The 17,741-nt window shown below is 44.1% G+C and overlaps 1 protein-coding gene across 2 annotated transcripts; it reads right to left on the minus strand.

Annotated features, from left to right (window-relative positions):
- Window positions 1–6,843: 6,843 nt before the first annotated feature.
- Window positions 6,844–17,075, minus strand: LOC125515075 (protein REDUCED CHLOROPLAST COVERAGE 2). Of its 2 annotated transcripts, XM_048680494.1 has the most exons (24): window positions 16,714–17,075; window positions 16,496–16,557; window positions 15,756–15,848; window positions 15,595–15,667; window positions 15,244–15,504; window positions 15,032–15,096; window positions 14,602–14,733; window positions 14,478–14,519; window positions 13,748–14,281; window positions 13,499–13,659; window positions 12,813–13,311; window positions 12,384–12,446; window positions 12,197–12,298; window positions 11,753–12,073; window positions 11,571–11,663; window positions 11,384–11,485; window positions 11,181–11,285; window positions 10,661–10,794; window positions 10,353–10,536; window positions 10,111–10,242; window positions 9,879–9,991; window positions 9,487–9,568; window positions 7,428–9,404; window positions 6,844–7,329 (listed from the first exon to the last, which is right to left on the minus strand). In XM_048680494.1, exons 1-23 carry the CDS (start codon window positions 16,778–16,780, stop codon window positions 7,455–7,457), a joined length of 5,370 nt encoding a protein of 1,789 aa, XP_048536451.1. In that variant the 5' UTR covers window positions 16,781–17,075; the 3' UTR covers window positions 6,844–7,329; window positions 7,428–7,454. The 2 variants fall into 2 exon arrangements, with proteins under 2 accessions (XP_048536451.1, XP_048536450.1); XM_048680493.1 differs by having other exon boundaries at window positions 6,844–9,404.
- Between the last annotated feature and the right edge of the window lie 666 nt (window positions 17,076–17,741).

Here is a 17,741-nt window from a genome sequence, read left to right on the forward strand (position 1 = left end):
GACCACCCCGCCGCGGCCAAAGAGGTGGTTGGCGGCTGACCAACGGAAACCCTAGTCGCCCTAGAAGTCGCCTCGTACGGGAGGCGACAGGATCGCTGGGTTGTTCAAGTTGTCGTGGTGCCATCACTGAATGCGTCCACGAAAGACACCAACACATACGCAAAGTTTCTTTGTAGGCCGAGCTCCACGGTCCTCTTATCTAGATCGTTGGTTGGCGCAGGGATTGATGAAAAAAAGCACCGTCACGGGCCGCGCAGCTGCTGCTTGTGCTGTCATTAGCAGGAGTTGTCCTGTCTTGCCACATGCAGCTCACTGAGCACTGTTTATCTTTTCATCCATCACATGCAAACAGGGCGTCGTCTTTTATTTTCTCCACAGCGGACAACACTTAGAGAGAAGAAATAAGAGGAGAGAGAGAGAGAGAGAGAGAATCCAGCATCCAGAAGTTTTTCGGAATTGGCAGCAAAAGTTAAACCCAAACGAGAGAGTTACCACGTGCAAAGACCTGCATTTCATGCATGCAAATTTTAGGAGCGAGAGCGTGTATGTTAATTATAATGGCAAAGTCTACTCTCTCTCCTCTTCTCTCTGGTTGGCAATAACATCAACGAATCTTTCCTTTTAATTATAATGGCAAAGTCTACTCTCTCTCTCCACCTTTTTTGTTCACATGTGATGGATGACAAGTGAGAGAGATAAAACAAAGAGCAAGCAAAGTTTACGAGAAAGGGAGAGAACGTGGATACAGTAGTACTGCAGCATGACAAGATGTCAGATTTTTTTCAGGTGTCATGTCAGTCTATTAACATAGGTGGCCCTGACGCAGCTGCAAAGTTTTAGAGCTTTGCACATATCCTTATGCTTTTGTCCACAGTTTAAACGGTGAAGATAGTGGGCACCAAGGAGCTCGGCCTACAAAAAACCTTACTCACATACCAACACATACTACATGAGTTTCAATTCTTTTTTTGTGAATAACATGAGTTACAAGAAAAAATATAAGAGCATTTACACAAAGAGTACAACTTACAATACCTGGCCCGACCATACTGAATACGGAGAGAGTACAACTTACAATACCCAATATAGACCGATTTCTCTCTGTAATGTGATTTATAAACTTTGTTCAAAAGTGCTTGCCAACAGGCTTAGACTGGATGAAATAATTACCGAAGAACAAAGTGCTTTTGTTCCAGGCAGGTTGATCACAGACAAATTCACGTCATGAAAAGAAAAAGAAGAACAAGCAGGGATGGTGCGCTGTCAAGATTGACATGATGAAGGCATATGACTGTGTGGAGTGGACATATCTCCAAGGGATATGCTTCAGCTTGGTTTCTCGGAGGAGTGGGTATCGCTGATAATGAAATGAGTCAACTCAGTGACCTTCCAAGTCAAGATGAATGGAGAGTTTCTGCCATCATTTCGCCTGTCAAAAGGTATAAGACAAGGTGACCCGATCTCACCGTGCCTTTTTCCGTTGTCCGGGGAGGGGCTGTCATGTATTTTAATAATTATGATGGGGGCTGGGTTGATCGCGGTATTCGTCCGGGACTGAGATATCCGTGGATATCGCATCTTTTGTTTGTAGACGATTGCTTGGTTTTTATTAAAGCTGATTCTCAGAGTGCCCAACTGTTGAATGATATACTGCAAGCTTACAATGTAGGCTCTGGTCAATGCGTTAACAAGGCAAAGAGCTCCGTATATTTTAGCCCAAATTGTCGGGTATCAGTTAGAGTGGGGGTAAGAAAATCGTTGCAGATCCACAGAGAGGCCCCGTCAGAGAAGTATTTGGGTCTGCCCATGGCAACAGGAAGGATTACAGAACAAAATTTTGTCCATGTCAAAGAGCAGGCAAGATCCACGGTACAAGGATATTGCAAGAAGTTGCTATCATGTGCAGCAAAGGAGGTTCTTCTCAAGGCAGCGATCCAAGCTTTACCGGCCTATTCTATGAGTTGTTTTAAGCTCACAAAAGGTTTATGCCCGAAAGTTACGATAATTATGTCAAAGTTTTGGTGGGCTGGATCACTAGATAAGAGAGGAATGCATTGGCAGTCATGGGAAAAGATGGTGGTCTCAAAATCAAAGGGAGGTCTCAGTTTTCGTGACTTGCAAGTGTTCAACGATGCTATGTTAGCGAAACAGGACTGGCGCCTGTTGGACAAGCCTGAGAGCTTATGTGCACGTGTACTTAGGGGAAGATACTACCCGGATGGGGATTTTTTGAATGCTGGTTGTCCCAAAAGTGCCTCGGCGACTTGGAAGGCGATCACCATAGGAAGAGAGACATTGCAGAGAGGTCTAATCCGAAGGATTTGGAATGGCGGACATCTGAAGTCTGGCATGATAACTGGATCCACGGTTCACCAACTCTGAGGCCGGTATGCAATATTGGTAATGAACCGATACACCTAGTGGCAGATCTGTTGGAGGAAACGGGCGGCTGGAATGAGGAGCTGGTCCGGAGAACTTTCATTGCTCCAGATGCAGCAGCTATACTGAATATGCATGCCTAGGTCGAGAGTGGCCATGTAGGATTTCTGGGCATGGGGATATGAGAGAACTGGAGTGTTTACGGTGAGGACTACCTAACAGATGGTCATAGAAGACCGCGAGAATTTGTTGAACCAGATTGGTAGCTGCACATATGACCAGGAGAGCTAGAGAGCATTATGGCGATTGCGGGTTCAACCAAATTCGTGTGTTCTGGTGGCGAGTGCCTAAAGGATTTCTGCCATCAAGGGGAGAGCTACAGAGATGTCATATTGAGGATAATGCAGTCTGCCAGTTGTGTGGGCATGATGAGGAGTCTCTCTCTCATACACTCATTCAGTGTGAGCACGCCAAACTATTTTGGAGAGAAGCCACAAAGTTTTTTGATCTAAAATTGCCGCGGTTGCATCCTGCAACCTGGTCGCGAGATTTATTTGGGACATCAAATTTGCATGCTATATATGGATGATTTGTACATTGAATTTGGGACATTGTTGTACTATACTTATTTGCATGTTATGTATAGATGATTTGTGCTATTTTTTTTGAACTTTGATGAATATCAGCCGGTTTGCATGAATTTTGTCCACTAAGTCGAAACCCGGCTTGAAATGTATGCGGGCAGCGTTGGATGGTCGGCTCCGGCATCCGTGTCCGCAGACTGGTCACCCCTATCCACCAACGATACTGGAGCAAATTTGTGGGTCGGCGTTGGAGATGCCATTGTTGATTCACCAGATATACCTTGTAATTGGCATGATCAAGTTTATGGTAGCTCACTAGTTAGACTTAACTATATAAAAGCACTCATATTGTTGTACACAATCAACTAGGCTAATTGCGTCCATGCTACGGGTTCGTTATACGTCTAAGAATGCATGTCATATGGTTGTGTGTTTCATATCTCATGGTCTTGTTGGATGTAACGAGAAAGAATTGATATGGTTGCGTTTTGCCTTGCTGGACGAAATATCATGGTATTGTGATAAGAATGGATTTATTATGCTTTGTTTTGGTCTAGCTAATTTGCTATGGCCATCGAGCCGATGATTTAGTTAATGCTTGTGGCCTTTCTGATTCTATGTTGTTATTTCTGTTCCAAAACTGACAAGTAAGATGAATTCATACCTGGGACTAGGAGGGATGATATAGTGCTTGTGATATGTCTGATTCTTTGTCATAATCTTTTCCTTGCCTTGTGCCGTCTTCAGAGACCTGACCCGATTATTTGAATATTACAGGAAAAAGAGGAACCTGGAAGTTGTAGATGGTACATTCCGAGAGATCTTGATTGATATGCTCAAGGTCCATTGGGGACTCTACGGTCGTGAAGCTGAAGTGCATCTCATACCATACTTCGAGGGATGATGCATCTGTTTTAGCGTGTGACGTTGATAAGTGCACATGTAGAATTCTGATCTGTAGTTAGTTTGGCTCATATTTATTGTCTCTGAAAGTTTCAACTTGTGGCTTTTGTTTCTTTGCTCGCCAAACTGTAGCATTCAACTCATGAGCTAGTGTGATTGTTTTCTGTTGTAAAGATGTGTGTGGGCATTAATTGAGATGCCGGGTGATTTTGTTGAGTAGATAAAACAGAATGAATGGTTGAGATGCATGGTTCCCTCGCACGATCTGAGCTTGCGACCCTCCGCCACCTCGCTCTATCTCCCCCGGGTATTGCCTTCCGATGCTCTTCTATTCCCCTCTCCTCTACCATCAAATGACCATTCCAAAGAGTAGATCTCCCATGTGGAAGGAAGGGGATCCTGTGTGCTCGGGAAATTCCCCTATCGGGATTTAATATCCTGGGCTTTCTCCCCCTAGTCACAAGCCTAAATAGACGAGGGGTCACGGCGGCTTAATCAGTTAACGATCGCTATCATATCTCTCCCATGTACCAATTAGCATCTTGATTAGGAGTGACTGGGTTCCTCAGATTAGCCGCTAAGGAAAACACACTTTGGGAATCATAGGTGGGTGTGTCTAGTGGGGGGGGGGGCATTGGCCCCCTCTCTTTTCATGAATGACATTGAAGGAGAGCTGGAGCAGAGATGGATTGGCAGGTTGACTAGCGGGGATCGGAATTGCAACACTTTCATGGTGGATCGTTGCAGGTGATGCTACATGTCATGTTTGCGGCTGCGGTGTGCACCATTACCGTGGAAAATCTTCTAGAGCACATTATTGTGCATTGCCGCAAGCTGCCTCCAGGGACGTACGATTCATATAAGGCGCCAGGGGTCCTCATGTTCTTCGTAAGCGCCCCCGTCACCATCTTCACCACTGGCCCAGCCACTACTCATGCTCACGGGTGATCGACGAGACATATAAACACTACTATTACTAACTAATGTATATGTGTGTATTGGTTTGGCAAACATGACTAGCTATATTGATATACTATTTGACACAATATTATTATTATTTAGTATTATTAGCAACTATTGTTTTATCATTAATTAATATAAATTATTGTATTAATAACTAGGAATTTTATAAATCTCTATCTCTACCTAATTTATTTGTTTCATAATATTATAAAGAACTGAATCTGTGAGTCACCTGCTGTATGGTTTCTATCTCTTAAATTCTCCATGAGAATGTTAGCTCTCCCAATAGAAAAACCAGAGCATCGCTACCTATGCTAGTATCTTTGACTATTTGGAATGAAAGGAACGCCCGGGTGTTTCGTCACAAGAGTGCTCCACCGTCAACTTTGTTCAACACTATCATTTGTGAGGCAAACCTTTAGGTCACCGCCGGTGCAAAGAAACCAGGGTCAATTATTTTGGAGATTAATTCCCATACTGTGTAAGGGTTCTTATGTAACAAACTCTATTCTCCGCTCAACTAATGGATGAGGCAAAACGTGTGCCTCCATTTAAAAGAAAATGGGAATGCTAGCCTGTTACATCGGGGCTTTGGTAGGGCTTTTTTGTCCACCTGTAATTGGCTAGCTCGTTGATGTTGTGCGCGTTTTTTTCTTTTTGCGGGAAACCTTCCTACCTATTCATCTTCAATCATAGCAGTACAATGAACATAACCACCTAGCGATGACTATAAACATTGAAGCGAGTCGAAGGCGCGCCACCATCATTACTCCTCCCTCGCCGGAGTCGGCCAAAATTTATTACAGTAGACAGTTGGGAAGTCGTCGTGTTCAGACCCCATAGGACCAGCAAACCAGAACAGCAACCGCCGCTGATAAAGTGTAGCGTTGATTGAAAAAACCCAACCTGAAGACACACATAGATGAAGAGTTGATGTTGTGCACTTGTCTTCTATAGCTTCAAGCCAACTAGATAAGGGACGCGGCAAGCTGCGCGTTGACCGCCGAACGGTCGGCCAACAAATATGATAGAGTTGGGAGCACATTTGATTTTGGGAATTTTGGTGGACATATAATTATAAATCATGTTGATGACCGCTCAACAAAAAATAAAGTTTGTACATAAAATGCATTCACACACACATAATAGCAGCGTTGTGAACCACACTATTTACCTAAGATAATTATCTCTGATCAAGATAGAAAACACACACCATATAAGTTTGCTAGGACGAGGGATTGCATAGTAGAGTATCAGTACACACCATATATTTACATAATTAAGTCTAGTATAGGAGGAGGTGCTGCATAGTAGGGCATCGATTGCATCTCATCAGAAAGCAAATGCACGGAGGTTACATATACTAAGATGGTTAACTGGAAGTACCAAACGATCATTCAGATAGTCATGATGATGAGGTGGTAATGTAGAATCGGTGATCATCGTGGGACCTCCGCAGAGCACTTGTCCTCACTGTCAAAAAGATCTCCTCATCTAGAGAGCTCCTCATATAAGGTACATGTTCAGGGCTTCCATAGCCCGTGGATGGCAACTCTTCATCATCAGGGAAACTTGGTTCTGGATCCTATGGATATGTGCCAGTGAACTGCAGATATTCAGTAGCAAGAACTGTGTTCTGGTCAAGATACTCGCAAATGTTCTGCACATTAAGAAGAGTTATGTCCAGCTCAGTAACTATATGCTGAAGCTGCATTGTCATTGAAGATTCAATATGTAGTGAATTATCCCACCCTAAGCTGGGAGCTTTTTGATGATATTATTCTTCTCACCATTGATATTTTTGATAGACCCAATGGCACTATCTTTTCCAGCAAGTCGCTGCAGCAGAGACCCATTGGCCTTCTTGATAGACTCAATGATCCTTTTCTCTCAGTCGTTGTACAAAAGATAATTGGTCTTTTTCATTGACACAATGCTGCTATCCTTTTGTTTTAGTTGCTGAAGCAGAGTGTCACTGGCATGTTTATTCTTCGAATAGAATTGAATTGAGTAATAATCACAAAATGGATCGGTGTCTCATGGATTCTTGTACAAGCAAAATTGTCCAAAAAGCAACAACCTGATTACAGGGACACTTGATACAAACTTCCTGCTCAGGGAAGTATCGATTTTCTTTACAACAGTCTAATTTATCAAAATTCAAAAGAAATAACTACATACAAAGATGTCAAGTCGGCAGTGTGTCCAGTTCATCGACAAAGGAAATGAAAACGCCGAGCAAAATGTGGGGAACGATGGCGTGTTTACCACCTCTCTGATCTTCACAAGCTCCTTTGCAATGACAAAGCAAGCTGAAACAAGGTCACTATGATGACAGTTGGACACTCGGAAGACCTTTAAAGTTCCATGGCAATGCGAACCCTTGCAATACCATAGCACCGGTGCAGCCGTGCAGGGCGGCAGAAACAAATAGGTACTAGAAACCATGAAATAGATCAGAAAGCAACTAATTCTCTAACGAGAAAACCAGCATCTCCTCCTTTCAGCAAAAACAGCAGCGTGTCAGTTTGCATTAGCATACTTTTATAGCCCGTAAGGAGGGCTCATCTGTGTATGAATAAAACTTCCTGTAACTACCTGAGAGGCTGAGAAGACCACCTTTTCTCAGCTCGCAACCTGAACGGCCTCGACTTCTCCATCACTGTAATCAGCCCAGGACTTCGGCTTTTCAGTCACGCTTGAATCATCTGGAGCATCTTTTGGGGCTGAAGCATCATCTTGAGCATCTATCGGGGCCGTTGCATCAACTTCAGCACCTCCAGAAACTATAGTTTCATCAGGCTTCACTTCACTGTCCTCACATTCCACATGGTTGTTCTTCTCCTCCGTGTTCTTGCTCTCAGTCTCAGCTTCAACATCAATTCCACTAGATGTATCATTTCCTTCAGGACTAGTCTCACTAGTTTCAGACACTTGTGGGGAAGCAGTCTTGGGTGACTCGACAGTACTATCTGGAGATGATGGAAGCCCATCCTGTGATGCTTGAATACCAGCTGGCGATGCCAGAGGTTCATTAGGAGATGATGGATGGCCATCAGGACTTCGAGATTGACCTGGCACAAACTCCGCTGCATGAGGATTCATCACTTTAGGGGATGTGGCTGCCTCTGGAAGAACTTCACCACTCGGCAACACAGGCTTGTTACGAGGCACCCGGTGCCCTGATCTGTTGAACCCTCCAGCTAGACGTGGACCATAAGGGACCCTTGCGGTTGCAGACTGGTGAGGGTGCTTACGGAGAGGGATGGCCAGCATTGGGGGCACATTGGCTGGTGATGGCAATAGTCCTCCGTGTTCTCTGAAACCTGGTACGGCCATTGAACCAAAAGCTGGCACGGTGGCTGGACTGAATGGAGCAGCGGCAGCATTAAGTTTACTGGCTGTCTCTTTCGCACCTTCTACTGGTGAATCATTCTTTTCACTTCCAGATGGTGAAGATTTCTCATTTTCGGCCCCACTAGACAGCTGTTCTTGATTATCCTCTCCTGGACCTCTTTCATCATCATTGGAGGAAGAATCATTTGCTTCAGTCAAAGTTGCTGCTTCTTCATTTGGGACGTCCGCTAGTGCTGCTGGTGATTGGTTCTTCTCTGTAGATGTCTCTGCTGAATCTGAGGTCTTCTCAGCTTGATTTGATCCTACCAAACCATTGGCTTGTTCAGTATCAGAACTGGGAGATTTGTGCTCATCTGTTGCTTTTGATACTTGCAAATTATTATCCTTTGGTGACACTTGTATTGCCCCATTTTTCTCTTCAGAAGGGCGAACATTGCTTTCTTTGGGAGCCTTGGCACTTTCAATATTTACAGCTGGTTCAGTTGCATCCTTTTGCTCTGTATGCACATCATTCAACGCTTTGGCAAGAGTTCCTGGTGCAGCTATTGCCACTTCCTTGTATGACAGTGACTTCCTTACTGTTTGACTGACAATTGGTGCTGCAGATGGCATCACCTTGGCAGCTGCAGGGGTGGTGGCTAAGCTTGCTGCCATGGATTTAGGTTTGGGTGAATTCTCCCCACTGTTTGATGAGATAGTAGGATTACCTGCTTTGGAATTGAAGCTCGAACTCTTCGCCAATTTCTTTGCAAGAGGGCTGGAAGCAACAGAAGCTGCAGCCTCATTAGGTGAAACTCGAGGGGAAGAGTTGGATGGAACTCTGCCTTTGTATCTTCCATTCTCACTATTATTGATGGCATTTGTACTGATCTTTGACAGGTTTGGCCTCCTCACACTTGCACCAGTTTTGCGATTCCCCGTGGTACGTCCCTTTGGAACAGCCTCTTGCCACCCCTCCTCAGATATGTTCTCTTCAGTATAGTCATCTTGAGGCATGTGGACCACAGTGTTACCTGGTTTTTCCTCTTCCAGTTTCACTTTCACATGCTCAACAATGGTTCCATTCTCTTTGACTTGAGAATTTTTCTTCTCAGTTAATTTCTCTTTGACTTCAGAGTTTTCCTTCTCAGTTGATGAACGGTCACTGTTAGGTGGAGGGCTCCTTTGATCTTCATCATCGGCTAATTCAGATGGGTTTTGCCCGATACGACCTTTTATCTACGATACATAATGTAAATGCATGAGGATGACCACTAGAGAGATAAGACAACATATAGAAAGGTCCTGATGATGAACTTACCTTAGCACGGGCTTGTTTCTTTTGCATTTCCTTAGCCTTGAGCTCATCATCTGGATTGATATAATCTAGAAGATCTGATACACTGACAAAAGGACAATATAAGATCCATACTGAAGAAGCAGACAGTATTCAAAATTGATTATTCAGTAAATACAGCCATGCATTTAGATTTTTCAGTAGACTCTCTTCCTTTTGCACTGTCTCCAACCGAACAGCTATAAAGATAAAAGTTTCCACTTTGGATCAGGTCATCACTTCTATTAAACTTTATTGAGAATCCATGTTGACACTCACAATATTGATGTTCACTAGCAAACCGACTCAAAAAAAAAAAATCTTTGCCATCTCTTCAATGAAAATATTTAGCTATCACAAGCTATTATGTCGTCTACCTCAGATGGCCTCTGCTTGCTATTGAAGCATCAGGCTTTGGAGTACCGTTGCGTGCTGCTTCCTGCTGCTCTAGTGCCTTGGACTCAAAGTATTCCAGCCAGGCAGCAGCATCCTGTGGAAAATATGGGTCATCAGATTTCCTTGTTGCTATGAGAAAGGCAGATTATTGGGGAAAAAAACTGAAGACTAAGTGGAAGAATTCACCATCAGAAGCATTTTATTTCTGATTACCTGTGTCCGAAGATCTTCTGATCCGAGCTTTGATTGAAGTATTCGTAGAGTGGTTTTTTCATGTTGGACACTCAACGAGTATGCTTCCATTAAAGACAAAGCAATAGCAATAGCATGATAACTAGCAGCCGTCTGTCAATAAAGATGAGCTTTCAGTGTAGCCTTGTAAGTGGGCACTAGTGTATGTGCCAGAGCGCAACATACAGTCACACTGAAACACAAGGGAAGGTTGAGTTGCATACCTGTATGTGATCAACACCAAGCAGCCGTTGGTTACATTTTAGCGCCTCATGCAGGTAACGGAGTGCTACATGGACATTACCCAACCCTTCTTCCATCATAGCAACGTTGATGTAAGTTGCAGCAGTATTAGGGTGAGACGGGCCACATGTCAGGTGCAAAAGATATAGGGCACGATTCACATACCTGAAATATACAAATCAGAACATAAGGTTGTTAACACAGGAAGAAGAATACACAAATTATAGGTAACTGAGACAAAAACAAACTACTAAGCATGCAATTTCAATAAATTACAGCATGCACTTACTTTAGTGCTAATTCTGTATGTTGCAGGCGATAGTAGAAAACAGCAAGATCTCCATAGCTTTTCATAGTATCTGGGTGATCAAGTCCAAGTTCCCTCTCGTTAATATCTAAAGCCTTCTGTTGATAGATAGTTGCCTGGTCCAAAGAGCAACAAGAATTATAAAGCCAGCTCCACAACACAGCGCAACAGGGGATACTAACAGATAGTTATATGCATTAAAAAGCTAAACGTGTGACAAGTGCATGACAGCTCCAGGTCACTCAGATGAGCAATATTATTGCATTTGTTACACTAAAGCAGCTTATGATCTACAGATCCCACATGATCATCACATTTCAGTGTTGCCAAAATGATTCTGCATTTGTTCCAATTATAATACCCCCAAAAAAATTAGAATCCTAGTGTGATTCCTTGAATTAACAATGTTTGTACATAAGCTAATGCTCATGTAAATTAGGCTAGGCAGTGTTACTGAATACTGTGAAAGAGAACTAGCAGCAAGGTCCCAAAATTTTGGTACCTGGTTGAAGTCCCCAGTATGATAAAGCACTACTGCCAAGAGGCTGTATGCTCCTGCGGTCATTCTATGATACGGACCACAAACAGCAACCAGTTTTGCAAGAGCCTGCACCATCATATACAGTCATGTCCAGATTGTATGAAGTAGTTAGCGTAGTGTTTAAGAAATCATAACGTATGGATGTAATAGTATGATCAGGATACCTTTGTGCCGTAGTTAACAGCATCCTCAAGTTTTCCTTTGTCCAGGAAAGTCTTGGATGACTCCAACAGGGTGCGACCATCTGCTGATGAGCATGCAACATGCTGCAGATAATAGATCATGGTTAATAACCATTAATTATTTATGCATTTCTCAGGCATTTGCAGTTTTCATAAGTTTAAAATTTACCTTGTAGATGGGAACAATACTGATGATATCAGACTTTCTGAATGCATGTGGTGTATCCATGTCGTAGTCTTTAGTAACTAGCTCAAGTCCTACCTATTGGAATCATGGTTCCAGGAGTGAACAGGAATAATCAGAATCGTTGAACCTAAAAATAACAAGTTATGTGACATCTAAACTATTACCTTATGGCAGAGGCCACGAAGAATGGCATACTTTCTTAGATCAAGGCTATATTCGTCTTTCCATGCCAAGCCGAATCTCTTCATCAAAAAGACCTCCAACCACTTCTGCCTGAGATTATGATCCTCTCCGCACTTGACATCATTATTTTCTTCTGGAAATGGTCCCAGCAATATATTTAAACATGATGCAACTGATTGAGCCATGTCATTTATATCATCGACAGCTGCAATAACTGCACGAACTATGTGCTTAAATGCTCGAACTACCATCTCGTGTATACACAGTGACTGTATATGCGGGAGCTTATCAGAAAGCTCAACCTGAAACACAGCAAAATAAAAGAGTGCTTCAGTTGTGATTTTTATAAGATGTTTTATGTTCTTTTATTTATTCAGATAGATGAAGATATGTTCTTGAACTTGACCGAACTACATAGTATGTACCACTTGTCCCAGTGAGCGCATCTGGAGGCCTCTGGTGTGCATGAAATCTGTCAATGTCCTTCCATCAACAGGAGAAAGCTCAAGTGAGCCAAAGTCTGCTACCTGATAACAGGATAAGGATGACAGTCAAAATAATGTGCCACCCGTAATACGTTATTGTAGCTGCTACATGAGTACAGTATATTACCAATTTTGGCAGGGCAGTATCATCATAATATTTGTATGCCATCTCAATCAATTCATCGGGGGACTGCACAAAAACATCTGATCGTAAAGCATACTATAACGTTAAAGAATGGGAAGAGCGTGTTGAGAGACATAAAAGCCACCGACATAGAGTACCATATCAGTATGTTTCCTGTAGCAACAGAACAATCAACAAATGGGCAAATTCTTCACTAACTGATGAGGGGCTAGGGAGAAACATAATTTATGAACAAACTAACTACAATGATAGTTGAGTCACAGCAAGGTCACCCGTGGACTAATGTAAAATTTCGTTTGGACATCTACTTGGTGTGATGTTGTTTGGAGAAGTGGGATCTAGTACAAAATTAGTTCATTTTGCCTGAAAATATTTAAGGAAACTCCAATGCCAACATGATGAGGGAAAAACCTTAGCATGAAGTCCAGTCTCAGATTCTTTTAGTCTTTGGAAAGCAGCTTCTGTTAGCGCTTTCTGCAGAATAGCCTCTTTATCCTCCTTTGTGCTGGCAGTGTTGTCTGAATGTGCATCGTTTGTATTTGGCGAAGTACTATCTTTTGTGGACGCACTCTTTCCACTCTTGTCATCTGACTTCTTCTTGATCTCCTTAAGCTGGCCAAATTGTTTTCCCAGGCCTTTTACTGTAGGAACATCCTTAGACTCGTCGCTTTTCTTACCATCGGCCTTCTCAGAAGTTTGATTCTGTAGATGCTGTACCCAGCAAGCACCAAGCTCCCATCTGATTGGTCTTGTTTCTCTTGGAGCCTCACCTTCAAGATTCTGCATGCTGTCTGTAATTATTTTCCGGACAAAATTTGTGGTAGCCTCGTTCTCTTCAGGATCAGAACTGTGCAACCGCTGAACTGCTCCAGGTGACTGAACACATGACTTCTGAAGCAGCATCCTTAAGCTGACAAAGGGAAAAGCGGTCATTGCTGGTTTTATCTAACCAATACAGTGGCAGAAAATTAAAATAAAAAAGGACCAAGTGCACGGGAGCTGAAGTAAATGACTTGGAATTGGTATTGGGCGAACTCATGTTGTTAAATAAACACAAGAAAATAACCGTACACCATGTAAATGTTCCCAGTACTAACCTGTTGACGTTGAGAGCATTGCTACCTCCCTCCGGCTGGTCTTCAATGTGAATGTCCTGCTGCGCTGGAACAACGGTTGTCAGTTGAGCATCCAATGGAACTTGGACAACAGCTGTATACCCACAATGCTTCACAACAACCACACCAAGAGTAGCAGTATCCTGTAGACCAGTTGAAATACTTCTTTAGTTAACAGAAAAAATAAATATAAGCATCCTGTAATCGTCTGTATCGAAGAAAAGATCTTACATGTACTGTTGCACTCTCATCAGCAGTGATTCCCTTCAGCAGGTTCCTCTTAGCAAGCTCATCAAAAGATACTCCTGGAGCCTGACTTCCATCTAACTTAACATCTGACTTAGAACTTGCATCTGCTTTGTCTTTTGTTACCGTTATTTTCATATCCCCAATTTGTTGTGTGTGCGGAACTGAACTTGCTGTGCCATTTGTTTTTTCATGTGAACTCTTGTCATCGGGGATCAAATTCTGGATAGCTGCAATAGCTTTAAGGACACCAACATCTACAAACAAGCTATGGAGTAGGAATGCCTTCCTGTCTCGGACTTGCCTTTCCTCAGCTGTTTTACAAGGCATTGCAGCAAGGATGGCAAATTCTTTCACCCACGGTCTATGGTCATGTTTCCCATCTCTTCCCAGGCCACCCCCATTGCCACCCCAAGTTTCATCTTCTGTTGGAAGGGGTGGGAACACTGATGGTGAATCCGCAACAACAGGGGGAACGACCCAAGTGTTTGACCGGAATCCGTAAGGAAGATTTCCAAACTGGAAAGAAATGAGAATTAAAGAGCAAACTTCAAACTTCCAAATTGCAGTTGTGAATTCTATTTTAGATGCAAACTAGCATACGCCCCCACTTGCCCAAAAATATTGGTTCAAATTCTGAAAGTGTAACATGTTGAAGCACATCTGATTAATTATTATTATTTTTGGTTAGAAACCAAGCATTAGCGAATCTCACCTTGTTGTGCTCAACAAAAGCCTTCATAAGAGCCTTGTAAGCCTGCAGATTTGGAACACATTTTCCATATTAATGATCAACCATTGATAAGAAATAAAGTAAACAAGCTCAATATTTTACTTACTGCCTCAAATCCACGGTTCGTCTGCTGCAACAACCCAACAAGGGAGTGGTTAATGAGTGCTCGCTTCCCTGACGGATAGAATCCAGCTCGGGATGCCACGATCGTCACTGGCTTCCCGTTACAAACCCTCACCTGAGTACCGGCACCAAACTCAAGCGAAGTCAGCGAACGTTTTTTTTTTCAAGAACATACAAGGCAGCGAACTATAACTGCAACTGATACTATACAGCTACGCTGAAAACCTTGGCACCATTAGACATTACAGTGATACTGACAACACTGAATTACTCATGGCTACAATTTTCATATGACGAGCTAAATCTACTGGTACATTCAACACAGTTGACATAAGAGTAGACAGTAGCTACTATTAGTTGTCACTGTTGTATATTATCATCGAATCAGTAACAATATTCAGTAGGAACCTCACATCGATCTGGAAGAAGTCCTCCTCTCTCTTGTCATCGACGAACGGGCGCGTCGACCTTCTGATGTCTGCAATGGATCACAATCACATTAATGGAAAACCCTAACAGAATTTTGTTCTCCAAATACAACTCGAACCTACTACTCATTCCTGTACGAAATGTGCTAGAAAAATACAGAGAGAAGAAGAAGAAAATGACTAGCACTGGCACTTACACTGGATCGGCGGCGAGAGGTGGGAGAAGGAGAAGAAGTCGTAGAACTCCCCCAGCTTCGGCGGCGGGTACATGGGCTCCTCGCCGCCGCCGCCACCGGCGACCACGGCGCCGGGCGAGCCTGGCTTGGCGGCCTCGGCGGCCGCATCGGTGGCGGGCGCGGGCTTCTGCTCGGGCTTCTTGACCCCGAACGCGGTGGTGCAGGCGACGACGTCGAGCAGCCGGCGGACGTGCGCGACGGCGAGCTCCTCCGTGTACTCCTCTGCGGCGCCATTGCGAGACGGAGCGTGTCAGCGCGCGGTTTTTGCGATTTGGCCCTCGACGTACGCGCTATTCGCGGGTTCGTCCTTACCTTCGACGATGCTGAGGTGGCAGGGCTTGAGGGCGGCGATTTCCACCGTGTCCTTGAGCTGGGGCCCACGGACCTGCATTTGTGCCCACGTAACAAGTACAGCCTGTCAGCTGGCTCGAACTCTGAAGCAGTTTTCAGCCGCTCGGGTCTGCGACGTGTACCTCGTGGCAGAGGGAGAAGCTGGTGATGTGGCAGGTGTCCACGTGGACGGCCAGGAGCTTCCGCACGTCGAGGATCCTGTCCGTCGATATGCCCTGAAAGTGCAAGAAGGCGCATATGCATTGGTTGCTCATCAGTTGCTGTTACAATACTCATTTCTCTTACTAGCTTATTATTACTCCGATGGTGATTTTGTTTAAACCGAGGCAAAAAGTTTGTTTCATCAATCCATCCATTAAGCAGAAGAGGTTTTTTTTGCGGGAATAAGCAAAAAGAGAGTTGCTCGGTTAATTTTAGTAAACTGGGTCAAAACTAAGCAAAAATGTTTCGGAAGTCACTTGGACCTCTAATTAACCTGCTCCAATTGTACGGTGTTCCACCTGGCATGCATGGCACGGATGTTGTTTTGTGGACCATTTTGTTTTGAAATTTGGGAGCTCCTTTTTACAGAGAGTTTGGCAGAGTTTGTGCCCCGAATTTAAATCTTTCCGTGGTTTTTTTTTGTGTGAACGTGTAAATACGAGCGTGAATTCTAAGCACGTGATGAGATTGTTGTGCATAGCGGAAGAAGGACAAACGGTAGGAATGCACGGCCGCAGGCGCAAAAGGAAGATAAGAAAATGCCAAAGGCGTATATATCGCGTGGGCCGTAACTGATGGAGCTCTCCTCTCCCCACGTAAAACCTCGTGGAGGGAAGAAGATAAGCTTAGCCAGGCGGGGCGGGGCGGTCGGTCTTCTCACCTTGAGCGTGAGGTGGGTGTAGTCCGGCGCCTCCACGGTCACGTCCAGCACCGTCGGCAGAACTGCATCAGTTTACACGTACGTTCATTCACAAACAAAATCATTCAGAACCGATTGAAAATCGGCAAAAACTCATCATCTTCTGAACTTGCAATTCAGCAAAGATTTGAATTCTACAGAGTAGGAGAATCGAGTTTACAACTAGCGCACGCACGCACCTTTCTCTTCCTTCTTCTTCTTGTCGCCCTTGGCCTTGGGCTTGGCCTTCCCCGCCTTGGGCGCCATGCCGCCCGCCCGGCCCTCGCAACGCTAGCTTGCTGCTGCTGCTTCCACAAACCTCGACGGCTCGCTTGCAGTTTCTATCCCGAAATTCCCAACGAATGAGAATCTCAACTTCTCAAGGTAGCTACCGTGCTCTTGGCATTTAGATGGTGAAGAGGAGAGGAGATAGCGAGCGGGCGAGCGAGGGAGCGAGCGAGAGAGGTGGGCTAGAGAGAGGATAAGGTGATATATAGCAGCGCCTAGATGCTGCTACGAGCTAGCTAGCTGAGCTGAGCTGAACAGCTTCCACTGGCTCTGTGAACCTGAAGTTGAAGGCGCAGGCGGAGTGGGAAGAGGACAAGAGCGCAGCAAAGGGAGCGAGCGAGTGAATATGAATAGTGGATAGAATGTTGAGATTACTCCAGTCTGGGAATAAAAGAGGAATAGTGGATGCAAAATGTTGTGGTTACAGAGAGCAGGGGAGACTGGGCACGAGTCTTCTGTCGGCCAAATGGTGAAGTTTTTATGAGTGTGTGCGTGCAGTTTCATGTGTCTGTGCAAGTGATTAGTGGCTAACATTAGAAACGAGCTGATATGGCGAAAAGAATGGTGTTTTTTGTTAATTCTACTTTCTCATGTGCGATGACATGTATTTCGCCGGTTCTTCTGGAGCAACTTTTGTTTATCTGAAAAAACTCATGGCGCATAATTATCCACTTGCAGGTTTTCCATTCACGGCGCCTGGAGGGGCTCTAGAACGCGGGTGAGAGTTCTTTTACCGCCATCCGTGTACGAATAACGTACGCCACGAAAATGTTGGATCCAAGAACTACTAGTGATGTCTTCTTCTTCTCCTTCTTTCGATTAAAAGAACTAGTGATGTCAAAATTGTATCAGGCTAAATACAAGGTGAGAGAGCACAGTAATAAATTCATCATAGATTCATCCGGGCGTTACTTGAACCGTACTGACAGAGGTTTCCAAA

The sequence above is a fragment of the Triticum urartu genome, chromosome 6 (genome assembly GCF_003073215.2).
Source record: "Triticum urartu cultivar G1812 chromosome 6, Tu2.1, whole genome shotgun sequence".
Taxonomy (NCBI): Eukaryota; Viridiplantae; Streptophyta; class Magnoliopsida; order Poales; family Poaceae; genus Triticum; species Triticum urartu.

Excerpts from the sequence above, each read along its gene's own strand:
- LOC125515075 (XM_048680494.1), bottom strand. The coding sequence starts at position 16,780 with ATGGCGCCCAAGGCGGGGAAGGCCAAGCCCAAGGCCAAGGGCGACAAG. Across the intron at positions 12,447-12,812 it reads AGACTGGACTTCATGCTAAG|TCCCCCGATGAATTGATTGA; the intron begins GTTTTTCCCTCA and ends GTTTTTGTGCAG. Across the intron at positions 12,299-12,383 it reads ATACTGCCCTGCCAAAATTG|GTAGCAGACTTTGGCTCACT; the intron begins GTAATATACTGT and ends TCCTGTTATCAG.